At 38.9% G+C, this 22,648-nt stretch overlaps 1 protein-coding gene across 1 annotated transcript; it reads right to left on the reverse strand.

Moving 5' to 3' along the window:
* Positions 1–899: 899 nt before the first annotated feature.
* On the reverse strand, positions 900–20,866 carry ehd3 (EH-domain containing 3). Its single transcript, XM_084953137.1, has 8 exons — positions 19,580–20,866; positions 14,241–14,417; positions 13,621–13,718; positions 7,506–7,647; positions 7,271–7,370; positions 6,421–6,591; positions 4,520–4,684; positions 900–3,307 (listed from the first exon to the last, which is right to left on the reverse strand). Exons 1-8 carry the CDS (start codon positions 19,804–19,806, stop codon positions 2,780–2,782), a joined length of 1,608 nt encoding a protein of 535 aa, XP_084809263.1. The 5' UTR covers positions 19,807–20,866; the 3' UTR covers positions 900–2,779.
* Between the last annotated feature and the right edge of the window lie 1,782 nt (positions 20,867–22,648).

The following is a 22,648-nucleotide window of genomic DNA, read 5'->3' on the forward strand; positions in this document are numbered from 1 at the left end:
GACGTTGTTTTGCTATAATGAACAGCGCCACGTTTGGAGATAACCAAACACAGCATGTCAGCGCAAACACCTCACACCACCTGTCAACCACGGTGGTGGAAGTGTGATGATTTGGGGCCTTTTTTGCAGCAACTAGGATTTGGGTGCCTTGCATTTACCGAGTCAGCCATGAACTCCTCTGTAGACCAAAGTATGTCATCTGTTGGCCAGTAAACAGATCACATGTTACTGGTCCAAACTGGATCTTAACTACAGAATAGTGATCCCAAGCACAGCATCAAATTTACAACAGAATAACCGAAGGAGAAACGAATCAAGATGTTGCAATGATCCAGTCATCAACTATAAGAAACCTGTGCACAAACAAATGCCTGCAAACTGTATAAAAAGGTCTAAAATTCCCTGACAGCAACGTGAGAGACTGAGAAAGTCATATAGAAAACAATGACTTTAAGTTGTCGCTGTTAAAGGTGGTTCTACGAGCTAATGAATCATTGTTTTTCACACCCTCCTTCTGCACTTCTGCTAATGCGTTGTTGTTCCTCTGAGTTGTATTTAAATCATTTCCATACCTGATAAGGACCAGATGATTTTTTATTTCTTTATGTTCTGATACACAGAACCTTAGACCTGAATAAGGATCTACTTTTTCCCTGAAATGAAAATTCCTCTAAAAATCTACACGTGTTTGGTTACAGTTCAGTTTACTAGAATTAATCTGAGGACTTGCAAATCAGAGAAATGATGTCAGAGTCTTCTGGCTTCCAGTGTTGCAGCTATAATTGCACTAAAATAATTTATAGCCATTTTTCCAAATCTTTTCCTCAGTTTCTTGGGTGGGCGGGTGCAAAATATATACTGCACATGATTTCCTTTTTGAAAACAGAGTCAACACTTAGTTAGTTGTTACACATGAGTTTTATTACACTGTCGGCCTGTTTACATTGACAGAAAAGCAGTGAAGGACAGACTTAAGTACTGCATCACCAGCATAAAAACAGCCAAAATACCGTAACGCTAGTGTTTCCACTTAATGTGTTTACACAGGGTCTGAAAACAACTTGTGAATTTGATGAGAATCCACATCCAAGTCTCTTTTTTTTTCCCACAGTCCAATCTTGCACACCTCTGAAACTTGAGCCGTAACGGGATAACGCCTGTGCGATTTCCCAACTCGAGTTAATGGAATGCAGTAAGTCTTCTTATGTGCATTTGATTCACAGTAAAGCACGAGGGTCAGAAAACGGCCATGAGCTGGAAACATTTCGATGAAGACATGCTTAAGATTTTTGTTGCCATGTGGGAATCCAGTTTTACTTATTTGAGTTGGGTTATCTAATGATACACCCAATAAAACCTCTGTTAACAAACATGAACATGGTCCTAACATGCTATATTTATGGAGACACACTCACACACACAGGTACTGGTGTGTCAATAGAGTGATGGATCGGAAACATGGCAAAGAAGAATTACATTTATTACATGTATACAATTTCAATGTGTGACATGGAAAGTTTCCAGCAAAAACACATAGAACAATGTTAAATGTGTCAATTAGTGTCATCACAATAAAAACAAACGGTGCTTTCAGACTATTACTTTTGGTTATACTACATTATTTAGGAAGGTGAAGAATAACTGATCAGTTTTCAGTTGATAACCCACTAACATACTCCACCCTCAGTAGTTTTAATAATGTTTCTCTTATGAATATATACTGTATATACTACAAATAATAACACTGATAACATGTGGTCAGATACCATTGTACATACATACAATAACCAGGATGTGTCCACACAGAACAATAGATGCGTGTCCATTCAAAATTCAAAGTCCGACCAAAGCGGTTATTCAGAGCATGCTGGCGCGCTAGTTTCCAAACAACACCCATAATATGGTCTGTTATTATAATCTCAGTATCAGCACGTGTTAATGAGAATCATACAGGTTCCTTCGTCCAAAGCAAAAGGTCGAGCAGCACGTCACATTTAATATGAAAAGCAGGCCTGTTCCTCTTTAGGATGTCGTTTTCATTCTGTTGTCTGTATGTGTGCATTATCTCAAAGTACAAGGAATGTAAAATCTTCCGGTTTACATTTAAAAACACATAATTTAATTTGGGTTTACTTCTTAGAGTAAACTGAAATACTAATAATCATCATAATAATAAATCGGTTTGACCAAAGGTAAAGTTTTAACAGAAAAAGACTTTATTTTTGTCTTCACATTGTTGCAATATTTTTCCTTTTTCCAGTAGTTTAGTTGAACGTACATATATGTCTTTATATTCCAGTGTTTCTTCTTTTGCACATGTCTAACACCTGTCCTACTCCAACAAGTATTCTGCTTTAATTTTGTAAAGCTGAGAGCCATGGTTAGCATTCTTGAAACGCTAATAAAAGCTATTTAATTTTATAAAATTAATCTTATCTGGTTTAATCCTAATGAAGAGGTAAACTCACTTTGTTTTTTATTTTTTTGTTACTCAAAGCTTGCAGCCAGTATGCTAACAGTCTCAGTTGCGTGAAGATACATTTGAATGCATTGGCAGCTTAAATTAGGAAATTAAGACTACAGATCAGACGATGACAGCAACAGAACAGGAAGAAGATTTGAAATGAGCTCTACTTGTGTTAAATTGTTTTGTCTTTGTTCTTGTTGTTCTACAGGATGACTCCTTTTCTATTAAAGAACATTTTCTCTGGGGAAGGGGGAGGGGGCTACCTATGGGTTCTAGGGCTGAGTAGGTCATTACGGGTAATCTGAATTACATTTATTCTGCTATTTTCCTCTTGGAAGGAGGCACCAGGTGTCCAGGCAGCTCTGATGGTAGTTCATGTCCCTCAAGTTTCACCTTTATCAGATGATTGGCTAAAGCAAACTCCTCATCGTCGAGCATGCCGTCCTTATCGATATCTGCCAGCTTCCAGATCTTGCCCAGCACTGTATTGGGCAGTTTTGACTTCACCATCTCCTTCTTGGCGTTGGCTCCGGTCACCTTCCCATTGACAGGAGATAACGTGTAGAAAATCTCATCGTAAGCAGGTTTGTCGCGAGCGACGACCCACTCCGCTTCGTCGATGCCTTCGCCGGCTCCTTCGCCGTACCCGTGACCGAATGGGCCGTCCAACGTGCCGTCAAACGCACCGCCCTTCACTACTGCGTTGGGCCGCTGGGTTTCCTCTTGTCGGACCAGGACCATTAAGCTGGCGATGTCATTGGCTAACATGTCATCGACCGCCTCCAAGAGTTTAGGTTTTAGAGGCTGGAATTTGTTGAGATCCTGAGCTTGAAGTTGGTCCTGGAAAAAACACAAGTTTGTCTCAAGTTAGGTTATAATCTATATATAAACGATACCCTCAGCACAGATAAAGATCATTTTAAAATACACATCTGTAAAGAATGCTGATGTAGTCAATCAAATGTTCCAGAAGTATTCTATAAAATTACTTAAGTCACTGAAGTAACAATAAAATATGCTACAATAAAAGTTTCACTTTAGTAATATTTACAAGTACAATTAGGTAAGCATTACACAGTTCAAGTAAATAGCCTGGTACTTATATCACTACAGCACTCAAAGTGCTTTCTACTACAAGCCTCACTCACACAGATTAATCTATACCTTTTTATTTTCTACACTTTTAACATAATGGGAAGAATTTAATAAGCCCTTACTTCCTCCTTCTCCTTCTCAAACATAAAATGGTCAACATTTTATGTTTTTTCCATGTGAATTTGATGGATTTCAATGATTTTGTGTTTATTTATTTTTAGTGCATTGATACTTGTTATTTATGTGTTCAAAACAAAGATTGGATTGACAAACTGATTGATTGCATTCAAAACTACTCTGATGGATGTAATATCTTGCCCAAGGATACTTCAGGAGGAGCTGGTGATCAATCTACCGACATACTGCTTGATAGCTGCACAAGTGATGTACATGAGTTAAAGTACTCAGTTAGCACTCTACTTTCAATGGAACTCTGTTTCATCCCATTTGTAGCCACAAAATATCTTAAAGTACATAAAGGAAAATCGAGTATTGTTCCAAAGATCAAAAAAAGAAAATAGAGAAACACAAAATACAGAGTGGTATACAACGTTATGAGAAGCTTATTGAAATGTACAATATGGCCCACAACATCAGAGGCTGACAGTTCTCTGTGCAGTCAGGATTAAGATCAATCTTATATGACAATAATAATAACAACAATAAGTTAATAAAGACCAATTATCATCAGTTAAAGTCTCTGCTGAGTGTGTTGTACTTCAGTGGTTAGCTCAGGAAACGGTAAAACTCTTTTTCTCTTTGGAATTTAATTAGACTGACTGTTACTACTCTCTCTATTTCACTCCCTTGTTAGATTTTTAAAAAAACAAGACATCAGCTAAAATTGCAATTAACTAACGCTACTCATGTAACTTAAAATCAGTGAAGCCCTTGCATTCATTCCAATCATGTCAAAACCTCATTTACTAAACCTTAATCCTTTGCTTCACTGCTTACCTGCATCTTTTTCAGATTAGGAAAATCTCCAGGTGATATCTGATGTTCTCTTTCGATGCGTTTGTAGATATCTCCAAGGCTGGCGATGAGCTCTTTCTTCTTGTTCTCCTTCCCAAACACAGCGGGCATCTCTTTTTTAAGTGAGCTGATGATATAAGCGTGGACCTGCAGATTAAGAGAGTTATCGATGACTTCACATGGAAAGTATAAGCAACTGTGTTTGAATTCATTAAGCTTTTATTTGTTATTCTTGTTATAGGTGCTAATTGATGTTTATTAATTGATGGGAGCAGAAAATGCTCTTTGAGCAGGTACTAGGAGACTAAATTCTTTATAAACTTCTGTTGAAGTTATTCAAATGGTTCCACTTCAAAATCGTGTCTGTTATAACAGCGGTCCCCAACCCCCGGACCTCGGACCAGTACCGGTCCGTGAGTCATTTGGTACCGGGCCGCGAGAGTTGAGACTCAGGTATGAAATGTATGGTTTTCAGGGTTTTTCTCGGTTTTCAGCGTTATTTTGTTATCGTTTTTATTGTTAACTCGGTTTTCCTGGGTCTTTTCATGTGTGTTATGAATAACTCTTCTATTTTTCAGTAGCGGTACTAGTTTTATTTTGTTGTATTTTTCCACGACACCTTAAAGGCCGGTCCGTGAAAATATTGTCGGGCATAAACCGGTCCGTGGCGCAAAAAAGGTTGGGGACCGCTGTGTTATAATATTCCACATTATGCTATAAAGCAACATCCCAAGTATGCAGAAGTAAAGAGCTATATAAAAAAAAAGAAACTGTGGAAAAACTGAGGTTGGAGTAGGTAAAAACAGGATCAAGTGCAGCAGAGGAAGTTAATTGTTAACTTTTTATGAGTGGGAAAAAAGTCACCTATTAAATGTCATGAGATTGACTTGTTCTTTTTGTTTGTTCTTCCAAGGCCCACAAGAGACACAAAGAAAAACAGATGCAAAAATGCGTGCAAGGAAAAGAAAAACATCTCTATCTGTGATATTTAACCAGACACACAACTGAAGCACTCTAATAAATCTATGAGCTCACACAAAGTAGATAATCAGATTACTTTAAAATAAAGATTATGTGTTTTATTGTCTCGGGTTCTCCTTGTAATGATTGAATTATATTTGAGCTTCTGACAAGTGGGTAAAATGTAACACAAGCTACTGTGACAACATTAAGCTTGAGGACACTTGATATTCCATAAACCAGATTAGTCATCCACTTTACTGTTACCTTTGTCGGCATTTCTTTTAATAATTAACAAATTCTAATTCACATTTGGAGTCCACTTTTCATTACAAAAAGGTTTTTCCTGGAAAAAGTGTTTAAACAATATTCAGCAGAAACTAAACGTGCAAAAAAAAAAAAAAAAAAGAAAAAAAAAAAAAAAAGAAATCCACAAATTTGTTCAGTCACTGTGGCGATACACACATCCAGGTCTACCTCATGTCCTTGAAACTCATCACAAAACACACCAACACCCATCAGCTGTCTAACAGGAAGACTGTGCTCGACTCTCAGTGTGATAAACCTGTGTGTGTTTGACTGTGTGCACTTGTGCGTTTCCTCTGCTGTGTTTCCTCGAACTACAACAGGCAGCAGACTGTCGCCTACCTAACTTCCTGTCCATTGAGGAAATGGGAAACAATTCATTGTCATTTATCTAACTCTATTAGTTCTGCGAAACATCTCTTTCTGTCAAGGTTAACAGCTGAACAACACAGCTGAGCACAATAAATAGGAAGCACACAGATAAATCGGTGATACTGACAACTTAAACATGTCAGCATTGTGTAACAGCTCAGCACTAAATGTAGGAAATGTTGCGTAACATCGACGTTATTTGACGTCAACTGTTTCGAGCATCCTGTGTCGCAGGTGCTCCTCACCTTGGCTAGTCTTGCCCTCTTTATCAGATCATTGAGTTTTCTAAGTGCTGCATTTCTCGGTAAGGACTGAATGTCCTTAAATAAGTCCTGTTCCTCGGCCTCGAACAGCTTCCTGTTGTCAGGAATCAACAGAGGGTGGGACCAAAATGAACCGATATAGACGCGAATCACCTGTCAGTAAGGGAGACAGAACAAAAAATAAATTAATAAGTAAATAAAGTCAGAGGCAAACTGGACCATTCTTTACATAATATGCCATTAACAGTCCTTCAAATGGCCACCATTATGGATCGTAGCTCCTCAGATATTACATAAAAAACATTAAATATAAAGTCTTTAAATACTCCTACAACCAGTTAACAATTCTGCAACCTGTGAGCCCACAGGCTAGTCTGCAAACTTTGTCTGTGGGAGCCAGCTTACGTGGATATCAAATGACAAATATCTGGTTCAAAGCTCCCAGTTGCATCTGATGGTCTTTATTTTAAGAATCCAGATCAATAAAAAAATACATGTACAATTGCCAGTGGTTTTAAAATTTTATGTTAATTTTGGCTAATGCAGCCCCTCTTTTAGTCTCCGCATTGATCTGCACCAACTCAACTCAGACTAGAAAAGGAAGTCTATAATCTTGTACCTCAACCACAGATTTCACACATTTATGTGCAGATATCTATGTGGTTGCAAATATTAACAATCAAGTGCCTAATTTCATTATTTCACTCTAAAATTATTTCTTCAAAGCAATCTTTAAAAAAAAAGAATTATAATATTTTGACATAGGTGAAAGGATCAATTATAGGCTTAAAAACGTATGAACGCCATCACAGAAACCCTCAGTTTAGCGTACCTCAGGCGTGTTGACTATTTTCCCCAGTGACCACATCAGAGCACCGTACACTCTCATCAGCTGCTGAGTCTCTATCTGGTCGGCCTTGTTAAGCACAACTCTGGAGAAAAAGACAGAAGAGAGCGGTGATGATTCTTATTACAAGCTACTCACATTAATATTGCATGGATGCCCAGGTACCAATGATATGGTATTTAAAAAAAAGAAGGGTGTGAATTTAAGAATCCCACAGTACCTGATCTTGTCCTCGTGGTTCTTTAGGGCCTTTATCACCTCTGAGAACTCATCAGAGATGTCCAGTTTGTGAGCATCAAACAGTAAAATGATCCTGTCCACTCGCTCTGCAAACCACTCCAGGACAGCTGCAAAGTCATAGCCTAGAAGGGAGGAGGGGATATCAGAAGGATATCAGATAATTTGATGGGGCACTGAGTGAAGCAGATAATTGAACACATATTTTTACCTCTCAATCCTTTACCCACATCCAGTACCCACATCAAAACCACTTTAGTTATTGGTTATACTGGTGGTCAACACAACTGAAGTTACAGACTGAGAACATGCATGCAACTTTAGAGGTAAAAGTCAGCAGAGCAAGTTATGATAGGAACATCATTATGGCCTAAAAATAGTCCCAAGACAAATCCAATGGCTGCAGGTCAAAGAGGAGGCATTAAAACTTATGCCCATATTGTAGCATGTTGAGAGAAAAGAATGTCTGTTTCCTGATGAAAACAGTGCTGCCAATGTTCAAACAAAGTGGCTTTTTAAAGTTGAACAATAGGGGGAGAGCCCTCAAACTACAGACTGTTACTTCCATCTGTCATAAGATTAATAATGAATAGTTTACACTAAACAAGTGCATTGTACTCGTGGCATTCTGCAAGAAAGCTATGAATAATGCTTCCTCTGTAAAACATGTAAACATGAATTAATGAATGAGTCCAACAGCAGGTGTACACCACTGACTTCTTTGACTTTCTACCTCAGTCAAGGACGAAACACTAGCTTACCTGAAGGAATTCCACAGGATATGAGAGGAAAACAAAGAACAAAGGGTAGATCGAAGGATTAGTAAGCTCTAGTGTTCAAACAACACTGAAGGACACACAACAGACGCAGAGTCAGTCCAGTGCTGCAGTATTTAATTATGAGTGATAACACCCAGGAGAAATCCTACGAGTAAGCAATAGTTTTAGGTTAATTCAGGGATTATCAGATGGATTTTCTTTGTAAAGCTATGCACGTAAAATATGCCTTTACATATTTAAAACTACATTCAGAGGCTGTTTGCTCTGAACATAACAACATTTGATCTTCTGTACATAGCTGTGATAAGAAGCCCCCATTTCACATACTTGCTGCCCAGTAGTGGAACAGTTTACACTCCACGGTGGCTCTGAGTGTTTAACAAAACGTCCAAATATCTGAGTTCTTGTGTTAATGTTCACATAATGCTTCAATTGTTAACAAAAATGGGTATTTTAAGGAATAAATTAATCTCACTTGGCTAAAATGCATTCCCCAGTAGGACGTGAGAAAAACTTTAGCAGCAGCAAGTATGTAAAGCATTTGTTTCGGACTGCATCTGTATGAATAGAGCCGAGACGAGAAAGAGGTGTTAAGAGAGATATGGATACCTTGATATTTTTAAATTCTACTGGAATATTCTTCACCCAGTGCACTTCTCACGTGTTATGGGATTAAAGCAACACTTCAATTTTAAGCTCCGTTATCCAACTGTGAAGGGCACGGTGCTCCTAAGCGAAAAGTCAAAGTGAAATAACCTGCCTACAGTGGAGGTAAGATGCTCATGAGGTCTGACAGTGATGCTAGTGTTATGCTCTTGGACTATTAAAATGTGGAGACCAAAGGTGCCCAGGAGATTATCAAAATTACAGGAATTCATAAGAAGGACACAGACTGTACATAAAGGATGGGTGTAGCCAGTGTGGCTTGAGCCTTGGCTATTGTCATAGGGAAGCAGTAATGTTTTTATTTGTTTGCGCGCGCGCGCGCGCGTGCGTGTGCGTGTGTGTGTGTGTGTGTGTGTGTGTGTGTGTGTGTGTGTGTGAGAAATCATAAAAAGCCCAGTTTTGAAGCTTCACACGTTAGCTGTGGATTTGAGAAACCCATCACCACTTTTACTGTCTGACCAGAATTTAAACAAATAAAAATCAACATATAAAATATGTCTGTGTAGGTTCTCAGTCATCCAGGTCATGGTAGTATAAGGAGTTTGAGAAGAAAGCAACTGGACTTCTTTAAATGAACTTAAAGTTAGTCAAAGAAGTCCAGTCGCTTTCTTTTTAAGCTCCTTTGACAATTTTGTATTAACAAAAGACTTAAAAGTGTTCTATTTGTAAACAGAGAAGTCGCCCCCTGCTGACCATTACAGAGAAAGCAGATTCAACTCAACATTTTCTTTATTTTCAGACCTGCTGGCTATGTCTATCTTTTATATACAGTTTATGAGTGGCCAAAATAATTGCCATTATAATTTTTAAGTCAGCTAACTGCACAGATAATATTAATAATAATTTTATGAAACAAGGTGAACTTTTCCCAAAGCCACGTGACAAGACTGGTGAAGAATATGTAAAAGCCCACAAATTCTTCAGAGTCAAGGTATCATTTGAAGCCTTCTGCAGCTGGTTGTTGCCAAGATTTATTATCTACAATACCTCCATAAAGACATCTTCGCAGGCTGCTATAGCCTGACAACTCCTCGTCTGGAGACAGACACGCACACACAGTTGAGCACACACAGTTGAGCACACACAGTTGAGCACACACAAACACAAACACTCTTAAAAACACTGAAACACAGTAAAAGAAAAGTGACTAAGAGAAAGAATGCGACACAGAACATGTAAATGAAACATGATGATGATGATGATGATGATGATGATGGGGAACTAAATGAAAAGTTAATGAACACACAATAACAAAATAATTGCACACAGAGTCCCCAGAGAAAACACAGCTGTGCTCACTCAGCAGAGGTTAAGTTTAACTTGTATTTGTTCTTTTGTGTTGGCCACAGAGTATCCGTGTTTCACCTCACTGTGCTGTTTATTTGGTTTAACACCACGTTTTTTGGACACTTGGGCCAAAAAGGAAAAACAAGGTGAAACAGAGCCGGTGCTTGTCTGGTTCCTTTTAACAACTTCCAAACATAAATTTCATATTTGGTTAATGTTGATGAAACACTGATTTACTTCATTTCTCAACAGTAAAGCTGGAGACAACAAAAACTCTCATGACAAGCATTAAAGTTATGAATAATATCCATGCAGACCCAACCCTGATATGAAGTAATGTCCTGAACTCTGTGACCAGAACTTTTTTGCTTTTAATCAAAAGCTGAATAAGCTTCCTGATACGTCATCTTATAACAGGACTCCAAATGTCACAGTACTGGTCGTGCACAAGAACACAATAAATACTCTCTGGAGCGGGAACGTAGAAAATTACTATATTAAAACACCATTACAGACAATACTGGATATGCCAAAAGTCAATTAGTTCAGGCTTTACTTGGGATAGCAAACCAAAACAGTGCCTGTTCTCCTCGAACGGGGGGGGGGAGAAACAGGAAAATAGACAAAAGATGGAAGAAAAGAAAGCATTCGCCTTTGAAAGAAACTCAAAGAGGGTGAGTGCAGGACAGAATAAATTAAGACTTACTTTAACAAAAGAACTGGAATGGTTAATGTTAGCGGTTGGTATAGCGATGCCACCATTTAGCTTTGGGAATGCCAGCCATGCCAGACACACATCCTCCTGTGAGACAGCTCGGGAACATTCTTGAAAACTTTCCACGCAAAGTTTCTCTTCACGTCATCAGCTTTTTGCATTTTAGCACACACCATAATGGAGCTCTGACAACTACCAGTTCGCTCTTTGTTGTAAGGGCAACATTATGGGCGTGAACGAGGTAGTAATTTGAGGCGTTTAATGTTTACTTTGAACTGTTCCTTTTTCCACAGTGGAATGAATGTGCAGCATATATGTTTAATGACTTTAAAAAACAAGAGCTGAGCACAAAACTTTGTATTTATTTTGGATTTTCTCTCATTTATGGACTACACTGTTACAGCAGCGCTTGAATCCAGGGCTATAGTGCACTGTGATTCCTCCGTTATCTCTTCCTATGCTTCATCCTTCATGGCGCAATCCTGATAAAAGCTGGAGGACAGCTGTTGAAACCTCGTATTCATCTTCACATATTTTTGTTTTCTGTTTATGTTTTTCTTTCCACTCCCACACATACACACACAAACGCCAGTGTTGTACTGACCGGCGCATCTTTTCATTGCGAGGTTAGCAGACACAAGTCGCGGAAGCGAACACACTCTGAGATGGTAATCACACACTTCTGACATGTCACAATTTTGTTCCGTCTATCTTTGGTGGGACAGTTATGAAGCTTTCAATATTGCAAGTATGAAATGTAGGACCATGGTTTTAAAGCCATGAATATTTACTGAAGTCTTTAACACTCGTCGTCCTTTATCAGGAATAACTCAAAATTACACACACCTGCTTTACTGTATATGATATTAGATTAGAATAATAATGTCTTTGTCTAGATCTGACACAGAGGTCAGAAGGTTGGGGTTTTGTTTATGTCAATCTTGTCCCCAGAGAAAAGGTATCAAAGCACATTATACTCTCACCACTGCAAGACTCATACAGTGGTACCTTAAATAGTTTTACACTTCTTTGGCTGCATGCCCTTCCTACTTGGCAAACAGTTCAAGATTGAAATTCCCAATCTAGCATGTCTTGTATAATACCTACAGATGATAAATATTCATAATAGGGCTGCCACGATTAGTCGACTAGTCACGATTACGTCGACTATCAAAATCGTCGACGACTAATTTAATAGTCGACGCGTCGTTTGAAGCTTTGTAAGATCACAAAAGACGCAGGAATAAGTAGTAGGATTTAAGAGTGTAATAACGGACTGAAACAGAAGATGGCAGTACTGCATGTACAAGGATGCCAGCTGCCGTTAAACCCCGAAGAAGAAGAAGTAGCTCTGTCCCAGAATTCATAGCGCAGCCCAGCTCAGTTTACAACAATGGCGGCAGCTAGTTAGTTTTAATATTACTCTTATTATTCTTTCTGTGTCACAAAATAAACGTTTAACATATTTTCAGGCGAGAATGTAGCTGTGTAAACCTCAAATATCTGCTCAGTTTATCAAGACACCACATATTTTCAAAAGCGCTCCGACGTTTTCGGAGACATCTGTTACCCACTAGCTCGATAGCTAGCCGGGGTTCAAGGCTCACTAGAGCCCGTGAAAACACCGGACTCCCGGCAAATCGTTTTCAAACCCACCGCCGTCTTTCGCTACTCAGGTTAAACATATATAAGTCACTTAGATAACTTAAAAATGTTATTTTTTGGCTTTTTTTTTAGTATTTTATTTGTTCCTGAGTAAATCGGTTTGGCTGAGATTAAAGTTATAGTTTTTACACAGCTGAATAAACTTCAAGCAGACAACTGATTATCAGAAGTGTGAGATGCTCGAGAATATACTCCGGTGTCCCGTTATATTTTAGATAGCAAGGAGTTTATTAAACTTCACCGAAACAATCTGCAAATTTCATTAAAATTTAATAAACTATCATCTTGTCTTTATTTTTAGTTAGCACATAACTTAAACACTTAAAGCTGTAAGCTAATGATAGTTATATGAGAGCAGATGCTGCTGGTGCAATAAGCTGTACGTTTTACGTCCAATGGATGCATGATCTGATTAGTCGACTAATCGCAAAAATAATCGGTGACTAGTCGACTATCAAAATAATCGTTTGTGGCAGCCCTAATTCATAAGCATCCTCAAAATCCAATCAAATGTTTAGAAAGTTTAACCTAAAATGTATTTTATGGCATACTGTGCACCATTTGGTTACCCATGAGTCCTCTTAAATCTGCAACTTTTTGTTTACACTATATTAAAGTTGAACCTCATATAATTTTGTTTTTCTTTTTTTCATTTCCATGCGAGACTTAAGAAAACCAAAAAGTAGAAAGTGTTAAAATTCAGGCAGTGTGCACTTATGTGTGCATGTTGGAGAACAAATTCAAAGCTCATCTTTTTGTAACAGCTTCCTGTTCTTTGAAATGAATGAAGCATAATCCTCCTGATAGCAAAAGCTAAAACAAACACACGGGTCCAAAGGAAATGCTGACATTGTAGTTCAGAGTTCAGTGGGACTGGGGGGGGCTGCAGCTCAATGGATGCAGAGGATAAACACACATGCGCGCGCACATACACACACACACCATAAACAGAAGAGAATAGAAGTTTGAGCAAATGTGTTTCTTACCTCGACTGATTCTCTGCTTTTCTCCAGACAAAATCCCTGGCGTGTCGATCACGCTGATGCTTTCCAGTACAGGGTTAGGAAGCTGAGCACACACAAACCTACACACACACACAAAAAAAACCAGACATGAGATAGAGAGAAAGTTCCAGGACACAAGTTTAAAATCATCCATCAGCATGGCCTTATCTCAGTTACCCTCTCTCCTAGGTCTCTGCTGCTCTCCCTAGTTTTATCCAGCTGAATAAATATGAACAGGTAAGCGGTCGTCTTCAATGCGAACCCTCTATATCCCCACTGACAGAGATCATTTTTTCCTGTCTCCTTTCAACATTACTTGATCCTCACACTGAGGACACTACCATAAGAGCTTCTGCCAGTGTACTTTTAAGCAGAAGGATGGCTCTACAGAGACTGCTGGCTGTCTCTCACACAGCCATTAACAAAGAAAACCCTGACCAGTGAGCGGGGGGAAATTCAATCACAAAGGAATGTAGAGCTGCGGTGTGGATTCTCACTTGTGCTCCCTCAGTCTTTCCCTCTGTGCTTGAATACTTAACTCACTGTACACACCAATAAAGACCATCATCTGAAAGTGTGAGCGTGGCCATCTAATCATCTACCTGTTGAGAAATGCATTTCCAAATGCATTCAGCTTTCTGAAGGGCTTCTTGGGGTCAACCACCAAAGCATTGCCGGGGATGACTCCTTCTGTGTCGCCGTGCATCACTGCGATGAAGGAATCTGTGGTGGGTTCGGGGCCAATCCGCATGCCAGGAAAATCCTGCTCCAACAGGTAGCTGCGGGTTAGATGACAGGAAATAGCAGTTAGCAAAACAAGATGAGAGAGGAGATGTTTTCAATCACCGTGTAAGAATAAGTCAACTGTATAAAAAGGCTTTCTAAGTATGCTGAAATAATTCCTCGAAGATGAACAAAGAACAATAGTGAAAAAGGATCAACAAGATATTACAAGATTATGATCAGCATTATAAAGTATTATGAAAAGGTTATATATACACATTTGTTTTAGAATGTTTGATCCAGCATCAATCTTTAGATAAAACCTAAAATACATATTGCACCTGTAGCCTCTAATTTCAAAGTTTTGCTTCATTTTGTATGATTTTTTTTTTTTTATTCTGATTCTGCTGATAAATGAAGTTGGTCAGGATGGTAAGACGCAATTGAGAAAAAAAAAAAAAACAGAAAACATGTCTGCCTTGAATTAGACGCTGCTGGAACCAAGATTGGGGGAATTTTAGATGGATGGCTGCCACTGACCAGATCCAAAACAAGCAAAATTTAGTTTACTGGTAAACACATGGACCAATAAAGGGCTTTTGGAAAAGAGTGTTCTGATTAGGTGAGGTAAGGATGGAGGAATTCTGTCAATAAAGTGGATTTAAAAGCCTTGAAAATGCAAACAAATATTAAAGCTTCTGTTACTTCCAAGCACAGATTTCTGCATCTTTTCTGTTTTTTTTTCCCCTCACTGGTTTTAAGCGACCACAAAGCAAAAAGTGGTGTGCCTGACTGTCAGTCTTGTTACCATACAATCATGGCTTAACCGCAGACACATAGTCCAAAAACAACAAGGCAAACTCAGGTTTTGAGGCTTTTCAAAGAGTTATCAAAAAAATTAAAGGAACACTTTTTAATTAGAGCAGAGCATCAAGTCAGTTAAACTTCTAGGATTTTGATATGCTTGCAGAGAGGGTTGCTAATCTGTTTCAGCTGCTTTGATGCACTAAAGAGGGGAATCAATAAGAACACCTCCGAAACAGGAATTGTTTTCAGATGAAGGCCACTGACATTTTTCCAGAACCATAGAAAGTCCTTAACCCATCAGCAGGAATGTTATCTGCTCCTTTGTGGAAGCAACATGATGCACACTGATGTAAATGCCTCTTACAAAACAGCCAGCAACAGACTTCATGAGGGCTCTGTGCTCACTGCCCAGCACTACGGAGCCTGATGCCATAGAATACCAGAATTGGCAGGTCGACCACTGGTGCCCTGTGCTTTTTCAGAGATGAGAGCAGTTTCACATTAACCACGTGTGAAAGACATGAAATGGTTTGGAGAAGCCATGGAGAATGTCATACTGCCTTTAATATTATTGAGCATGACTGGTTTGGTGGAAGGTCAGAGATGGTCTGGTGAAGCATATCCACAAAGGGACACACAGACCTCCACAGCCTAGGCAACAGCACCCTGACTGCCATTAGGTATCAGGATGAAATCCTTGGGCCTTCTGTGAGACTCTACACTGATGCAGTGGGCCCTGGATTCCTTGTGGTGCACTACAATGTCCAGCCTCATGTGCAAAGAGTATGCAGGCAGTTCCTGGAGGATGAAGGAATTGATACCACTTACTGACCCCCATGCTCACCTGACCTAAATGGGACCTTATGTTTCAGCCCAGCGCTGCCAAGTACCACCTCAAACTGCCCAGGAGCTGCGTGATCCCCTGCTCCAGATCTAGCAGGAGATCCCCCAGGACACCAGCCATCAACTCATCAAGAGCATACATTGTCAGGCATACATATAAGCACTTGGGGGCCAAGCAAACTACTGAGTGCCATTTTAAGTTGCTGCAATTAAATTTTGGCAAAATGAATGAGACTGACAAATCATTTTTACACTTTATCGGGATGTCTATGAATTCAGACATCCATAAGATGATCATTTTAATTTCCATCAAACATTGTGACATTGTTTTGTTTTTAAACACATTACCCAGTCTATATCATTATAGAAATCCAGCATGATTTTTCCCCCATTGAGATCTGATCTCTTTTCAAAGAGTTCCCTTTTTTCCATGTTTTTGAACAGTATATTCTCACACTGTTTAGATTAGTGGTACTGCAGTTAGAGGGCGTATATTTCTCAAAAGTGTCAACCGATTCCATTAAAAATTTAAGCCAAGCTTTCAATTTCAATCTGAATCTCTACTCCAGCGCTATTATTTTTTAGAACTGGTTCACTGGAAATGAAAAGAAGAAAGTGGACAAAACCAGAAATTAACATTGAATCAATCTTCTGCTGCACAATCAGCCACTCTTTTTAAACCACTGAATATAGTGTTATTGACATTCCCATGGTCTAATTCTTGCCAGTTAGTAAGAATTTGGTTTAGAGCTTCCTCTTTGTAGAGGTCAAACAGTTAATATACAGCCTTGCCACAGGCTTGTTTAATCAATGATTATCACAGACTGCTGAAGTGAAAACGGCTTGGGAACAGGAACATTAAATTTGATGCATGGAGTGGTGTGCACAAATTTGTGAATGTGTTCTGCTGCAAAAAAAGTATCACAACTAACTCACAGCACAACTAAACTGGCCTTGTTGGCATTGCAGCTGACTTCCATTTGATATGTTTCAGATGTGAAAGGTTAAATCCTCAGCTGTGGATTCAGTGACAACACACATGTTTCAAATGAAGGCTGGTGTGTTTCTGTTGAGTTTTACACTCCCAAAAATGCAATGTGAGACCACAAAAGGAGATTTAGGCAAAGAGATTTATAGCTATAAGGGTGTGGGATGCGCGCACATTTTAACTGCTACAAGGTGTAAGGATGGTGCCCTGATATCCACAGACATACATCCACCTTGTCAGAGCTTCTCAAAGGAGCCAGTAGTGCCTGGTGGAGCCATCTCTGTGCACACATGTCTGTACAGTGAGCTCTTCTGTCTATAAAGAGGTTGTGTAATGCATGTGCACAACTACATACATATGCACTAGTATATTTGTCGTATCACACATATAATCCATGTATGTGCACTCCAGATATATACATCTGCTCCCATCATATCAGTTTTCATTTGACTGTAAGATGGAGTTAAGAAAATCCTTAACCTCAATGATGCATCTCTTGAGTTTTAAAGATCAAAGTATATTGAAATTTACCTGTGAATGAACAGATTTAGGCACATGAGGATGGCCCAGATTTACAGTTTATTATATTCTATATGGAAGGAAATTGTATATCCTGGCATTGGCTTGCTCTATGAATAGTCCCCAAACAGAAAAGGTGAGACCTAGAAAGAAAAATCAATAAATTCATCCCCAAACGGAGGGAAAGTTGAGACTGCTGAACTCTGAATAACTTCAAAGGCAGTCAGACTGTATTACCCTCCATCAGTTTCTCCTGTCTTTAATCCATTTCCTGTCTCTGTCAGGCAGATATCCTTCTAAGACTTTTCTAATTCATGCCGAGACAAATATTATTTTAGTAAACATATTCACTGTAACGGCTCGTTTAAATCCACTGGCTATACAAGTCTGAAAATAAACTTCTAGCAAAGTAGGGAATAACACTGCTGGTAGTTTGTAGCTTGGCAGACAATGCAAGCACATCAAACCCCGAGGGAGACCATGGGGCATGAAATGAAAGAGAAGCAGCAGCTCCATCCAAGTGTTACTCAGCAGTTTGTACATTCTGCATCCTACTGCTACAATGTCAGTGGCGTGGGGGTCAGGCTGCTGACCGGGATGGTGTCGCGAGTGGTGACAGAGGAAGAAGAGAGGAGAGCAGGAATCAGACACAGAGGAGGAAGAAGAGAGAGAAGGCAGAGATTGGAGCAGAGATGGTCCCATCTTACAGAAGGAAGTCACTAACAGCATCCACTCTCTGGCTTTCAAAGGCTTAACCCACTAATTGCCTACTACTCTCCACAAGTGTGTGTGTACGCACAATTGTGTGTCTATGTCAAAGGGGTGAGATGTTAGCAGTAGGACTGCAGCTCAAAAGAGGCTCGACACCCAGCTGCTAACACTTCTCACCGTCACACACTAATTTCACTGATACTCCAGGTCATGTGCTCTGACAGAACAGCAACACATCATTATGAGGTGAAGCACAAAAGCAATGATCCAGTTCAGTAATACCAGTCAAATAGCAACATATGTGCTGGTTGCACTGACTAGGAAATTCTGGGCCGATACCAATGTTTAAATAACAATTTGGTCAATTGTTTCTCAGTTTTGTTTTTTGTGTTTGTTTCTCCACTTTGGTTCCAGGGAATCAAAGAATTCCTGATTTTTAAAGACTTTTATCTCTTTAAACATTAAACCAGCATAAAACTGATGGGAGAAACAGGTTAAAAACTGAACCAATACCAATACATGGTTGATAAATCGGTGTATCAATCTCCCTATTTGTAGTTGCAACAACAACAATGTCAAAACCATATTAGGACACTGTGTGTTACATAATATAATAACACAAAATGTCTACTAAGACATGAAAATGTGGTCAATTAGAGAGTTCAAAAGGTTTAATAAAAGGAAAAAAAACACTCAAAGCACATGTTTGTATACTTTTTTTTCTCCATGCTGTAAAAAGCAGAAGTTAGGAGCGAGTCAAGACTTCCTGCACCTCAGGGCAAAACAGCTCTGCATGAGTCCTAACAGTGGGTTCCTACATGGAAGCCTCGCTGCCCACCTCTATCAGTTCACAAACTATATCAGCAACAAATAGCTGCTTATTGTTATTCCACAATAATTAAAATCAGTAATAAACAATTTACACCTACATTTCCTGAACTTTGCCTCAAGTGAACACATTTATTTGACCAATACTCATGAAGTAATGCTCATCTTTCAGTCTGACTTCATCAGGGAGAGCTCCAGAACAATGCAGTAATGCCTCCAAATGCAACAAGTCTGCGTGTGTAGGAGTCATGCCAAATAAACCCTTTATGAATCCAATAAAGCTTGAGGAGGTGTGCCTCCTCACAATGTTTTTTCTCATTGTTCTGTGTGTTTTTTTTGGTTGCTTTGTGTGCATAATTATGACCACCTCTTCCTCACGCTTGCTGTCAAACTGCTGGAAAAATCAGCTTGGGTGTGTCATGCTCTCCCTCTCTCTATCGTTCCTTCTTTTTTGGTAGCCTCTCCCTCATTTGTTTGTGCTTGTTTCTAAGGTTTTCTTTGCATGTGTGTGAGCAAACATACCGTATGAAGCTGGTCTTGCCAGTAGAATACTGTCCCACCAGTAAGACCATGGGCTTGTTGTCAAAGTCAGCATCCTCCAGTGCCGGAGAGTGGAACTCATGAAACTTGTAGCTCTCCTCCAGTGGTAGGAGCTTGGTTTTATAGAGTTTCTTCAATCCTTCACTGACTGTCTGAAAGACTTCCGGCTCCTTCTTCCTCCTATCATCGGTTCCAAGCCAGCTGAACATTGCTGCTGGTTACTTATAGTTAGACTTAGTTATGCTCCAGATAGGTAATGATAATCAAAAATGCTAATTATTGATCAGCTAGAAATCTATGCCAGCTTACTCTGTTTGTCACTGAACTGAAAGGCTACTAAATGTGTCCTCAATGTAGCTTAAAGTGAAATATTCCAAAAATATTAAATGATCTATAACGAAAAAAAGATCTAACTTATCAAAACCAAATTTACACTAAAGAAAATGTTTTAATAAGACCTGCATAAATATAGAGATATTTTGTTTGTCCTGAAAATGTATTTTAACACTCACAATACAGGACTATTAGTGTCCAATGGTTGACGTTAGTCGCTATCCTACTGCACTAAATGGGTGGTGACACTTTTTTTGATGATATATTAAGTCAATTTTGATTATTTATAGGCTTTACACTGTGGTGATATGTACAACGTAAAAACAAACAAAACAAAAACAATCCTAAAAACAAATCGCTCCGTAAATCAATCAGAATTTAAACCTGATCATTCAGGTTCATCATCTCAAGTCCATCGGTCCTCCCAGTCCAGTCCAGGCCACCTCTGCTGCAGAGCCTGTTTATGTTTACCCCCAGTCTACCTCAGTAAACAAACGCTGCCGAGAAAAGCCTAAATCATTCTGCTCTGACTCAACATCACATTACCCCTATTCAATTTCGTCCGAGGGCTAGCAAAGGAATCCCAAAAATGATGCACCGACAGGCTGTCAGGAGAGCAAGCCCCGTTATTGTTCCGCCGCTCCCGCTCTTCTGCTCAAAAACAAAAAACAACACAACAACCAGAGCAAACAATCTTCAGGGACAAAGATTTTTTTTTTTGTCGTTTTCGAGTTAGAAATAAGAGCAGACTGTCTTGCTAGCACTACCGGTTATTTTCTATAACAGCACGAGCTGAAAGTAGCAGCAGCTGATGTCCTGCAGCTCCATTTAAATGCCGAGTCGGAGGAAACCCGAGCCCGCCGGAAGTGCCCAACGGCTGGCAGCCCGACCCATCGTGGACCCGCCCAGTGATGAGAGAGCTGGAGAAGCCGGCCCGGACGACGCCATGTTGGATGAGACGAGACAGGGGAGCTACAGTTCAAACACATCGCGCCACCTAAAGGTTAATAAAATAACTTGAAATATTTGAACCTTTTCTTTCTTTCTTTCTTTCTTTCTTTCTTTTTTTCTTTCTTTCAATTATTGTACCAGAGTAACTTGTATCAGAGTAATTATAGTTTTGTATTTTCTAATTAGTTGGTATTTTATTGTTATTATTATTTTGACATTTTGTTGTTAATTTAATTTAATTCAATTTCCGATAGTTTCCACATTGGATTTCCCAGTTTCAGTTTAGGTTCCATTGTTTGAAAATGTTTCGTTTTAGTTTAGTTATTTTATTCAGTGTAAGCTTAAGTTTTTTTTAGTTATTATTGCATGGAGGACATGTCAGAGGCAAGATATAGGAAAATCAGTATGCCAGTAAGGACACAAACTCTTGGAGGCATCCAAAGTCGAGGATATTTCCTCTATATTTTTATTTTATTTTATTTGGGTTTCTAAATTCACGAAAAGAAAACCTGTAGTTTTTTATGTGTGTGTGTGTTTGGGGGGGGGGGGGGGGAATCAACTTTTTTCCACATGTAGTTTTAGTGTTTAGTTCAATTTTAGTTAACTACAATAACCTTGACTCATACACTTACAAATATTTTAAATCCTCTGCTTTGTATTTAACCTGAATACATTCAAATGCGTGCCTTTATTCTTCCAATCCAGAATCAGACATTTAATCACGGCCCATTCTTAAAGTAATTAAACGTGTAAAAAATGAACTTTCACAGCCTATAAATTAGGCAGAGAAGAAGAATTGGCACGATAAAGGTTTTCAAATCACGGCGGGTAGCAAAGGTAAAGCGAATATTTCAACATTTTATTAACATATGGGCACATACCTGACTGGTAAATGAAAGGTAGATAAAAGTATCAGCTGAGATGAGGATATTTGATATCCCAAAGCAAAACTGGAAGTTTGGATCTTGAATGATAGCGTCTGTATGCATTATATAACATTTAAGAAAGACTTTTTACCCGCTTGTGTGGTTTAAAATAATCTATATAATTAAAATATAGTAATAATTACAGTATTAATAAAGTAAAACATCATTTATCTGTCTCACAAGGGTCCTTCTCTAAATAAGTACTTATCCCAGTTTTGTTTTCAACCTTATGTCATCTACAGTTTAACCAGCAGATGTCGCTATTGTCTCTACTTTCACTTCGGAGAGGCGCTAAGCATGTATTAGGAATAGAAACAAAAGTAAAACAAAAGTATTTGATGTCGTGTCAAAAAAATGCGATATTCATATGTTGTTGTGGTTGTTGTTGTTGTTGTTGTTGTTGTTGTTTTATATATAGGTTTAGAACGGGCCTGGGAGTTTGAGGGTCCTGCGCAGTATCTTTACTTTTCCTACGAATGCGCTCTTCTGGACAGAGAGATCTTGGATGTCAGAGATATTGGATGTTGTGGGATCCAATCAAGCTACTCGTCCCTTGCCTTGCCAGTTGTCTTCACCGTCTTATGTTCCTTCTTCCCGATGTTCCTATCACTTATACAGGAACAACAACAAAGTGCACAAGTGAATGAAAGAACTTAATTTTGTTTCACCAACTTCTCAAATCAGGAAATAGAATGATAAATGTTTTGAATGATCAGGGGTGGTAAGTGTAAAGACAAGGCACTAGGTACAATCGCCACTTGCTTACTTTATCCTTTACTCTTTTAACAATAATCTTTTTATCTTCTTCAAAGCTACGTATTTTGAACATTCATCACATATT

Source organism: Perissodus microlepis, chromosome 15 (assembly GCF_051167445.1).
Source record: "Perissodus microlepis isolate ML-2025 ecotype Zambia chromosome 15, ASM5116744v1, whole genome shotgun sequence".
Lineage (NCBI taxonomy): Eukaryota > Metazoa > Chordata > Actinopteri > Cichliformes > Cichlidae > Perissodus > Perissodus microlepis.

Excerpts from the sequence above, each read along its gene's own strand:
- ehd3 (XM_084953137.1), bottom strand. The coding sequence starts at position 19,806 with ATGTTCAGCTGGCTTGGAACCGATGATAGGAGGAAGAAGGAGCCGGAA. Across the intron at positions 7,648-13,620 it reads AAAGCAGAGAATCAGTCGAG|GCTATGACTTTGCAGCTGTC; the intron begins GTAAGAAACACA and ends CCTCCCTTCTAG. Across the intron at positions 3,308-4,519 it reads CTAATCTGAAAAAGATGCAG|GACCAACTTCAAGCTCAGGA; the intron begins GTAAGCAGTGAA and ends TGTTTTTTCCAG.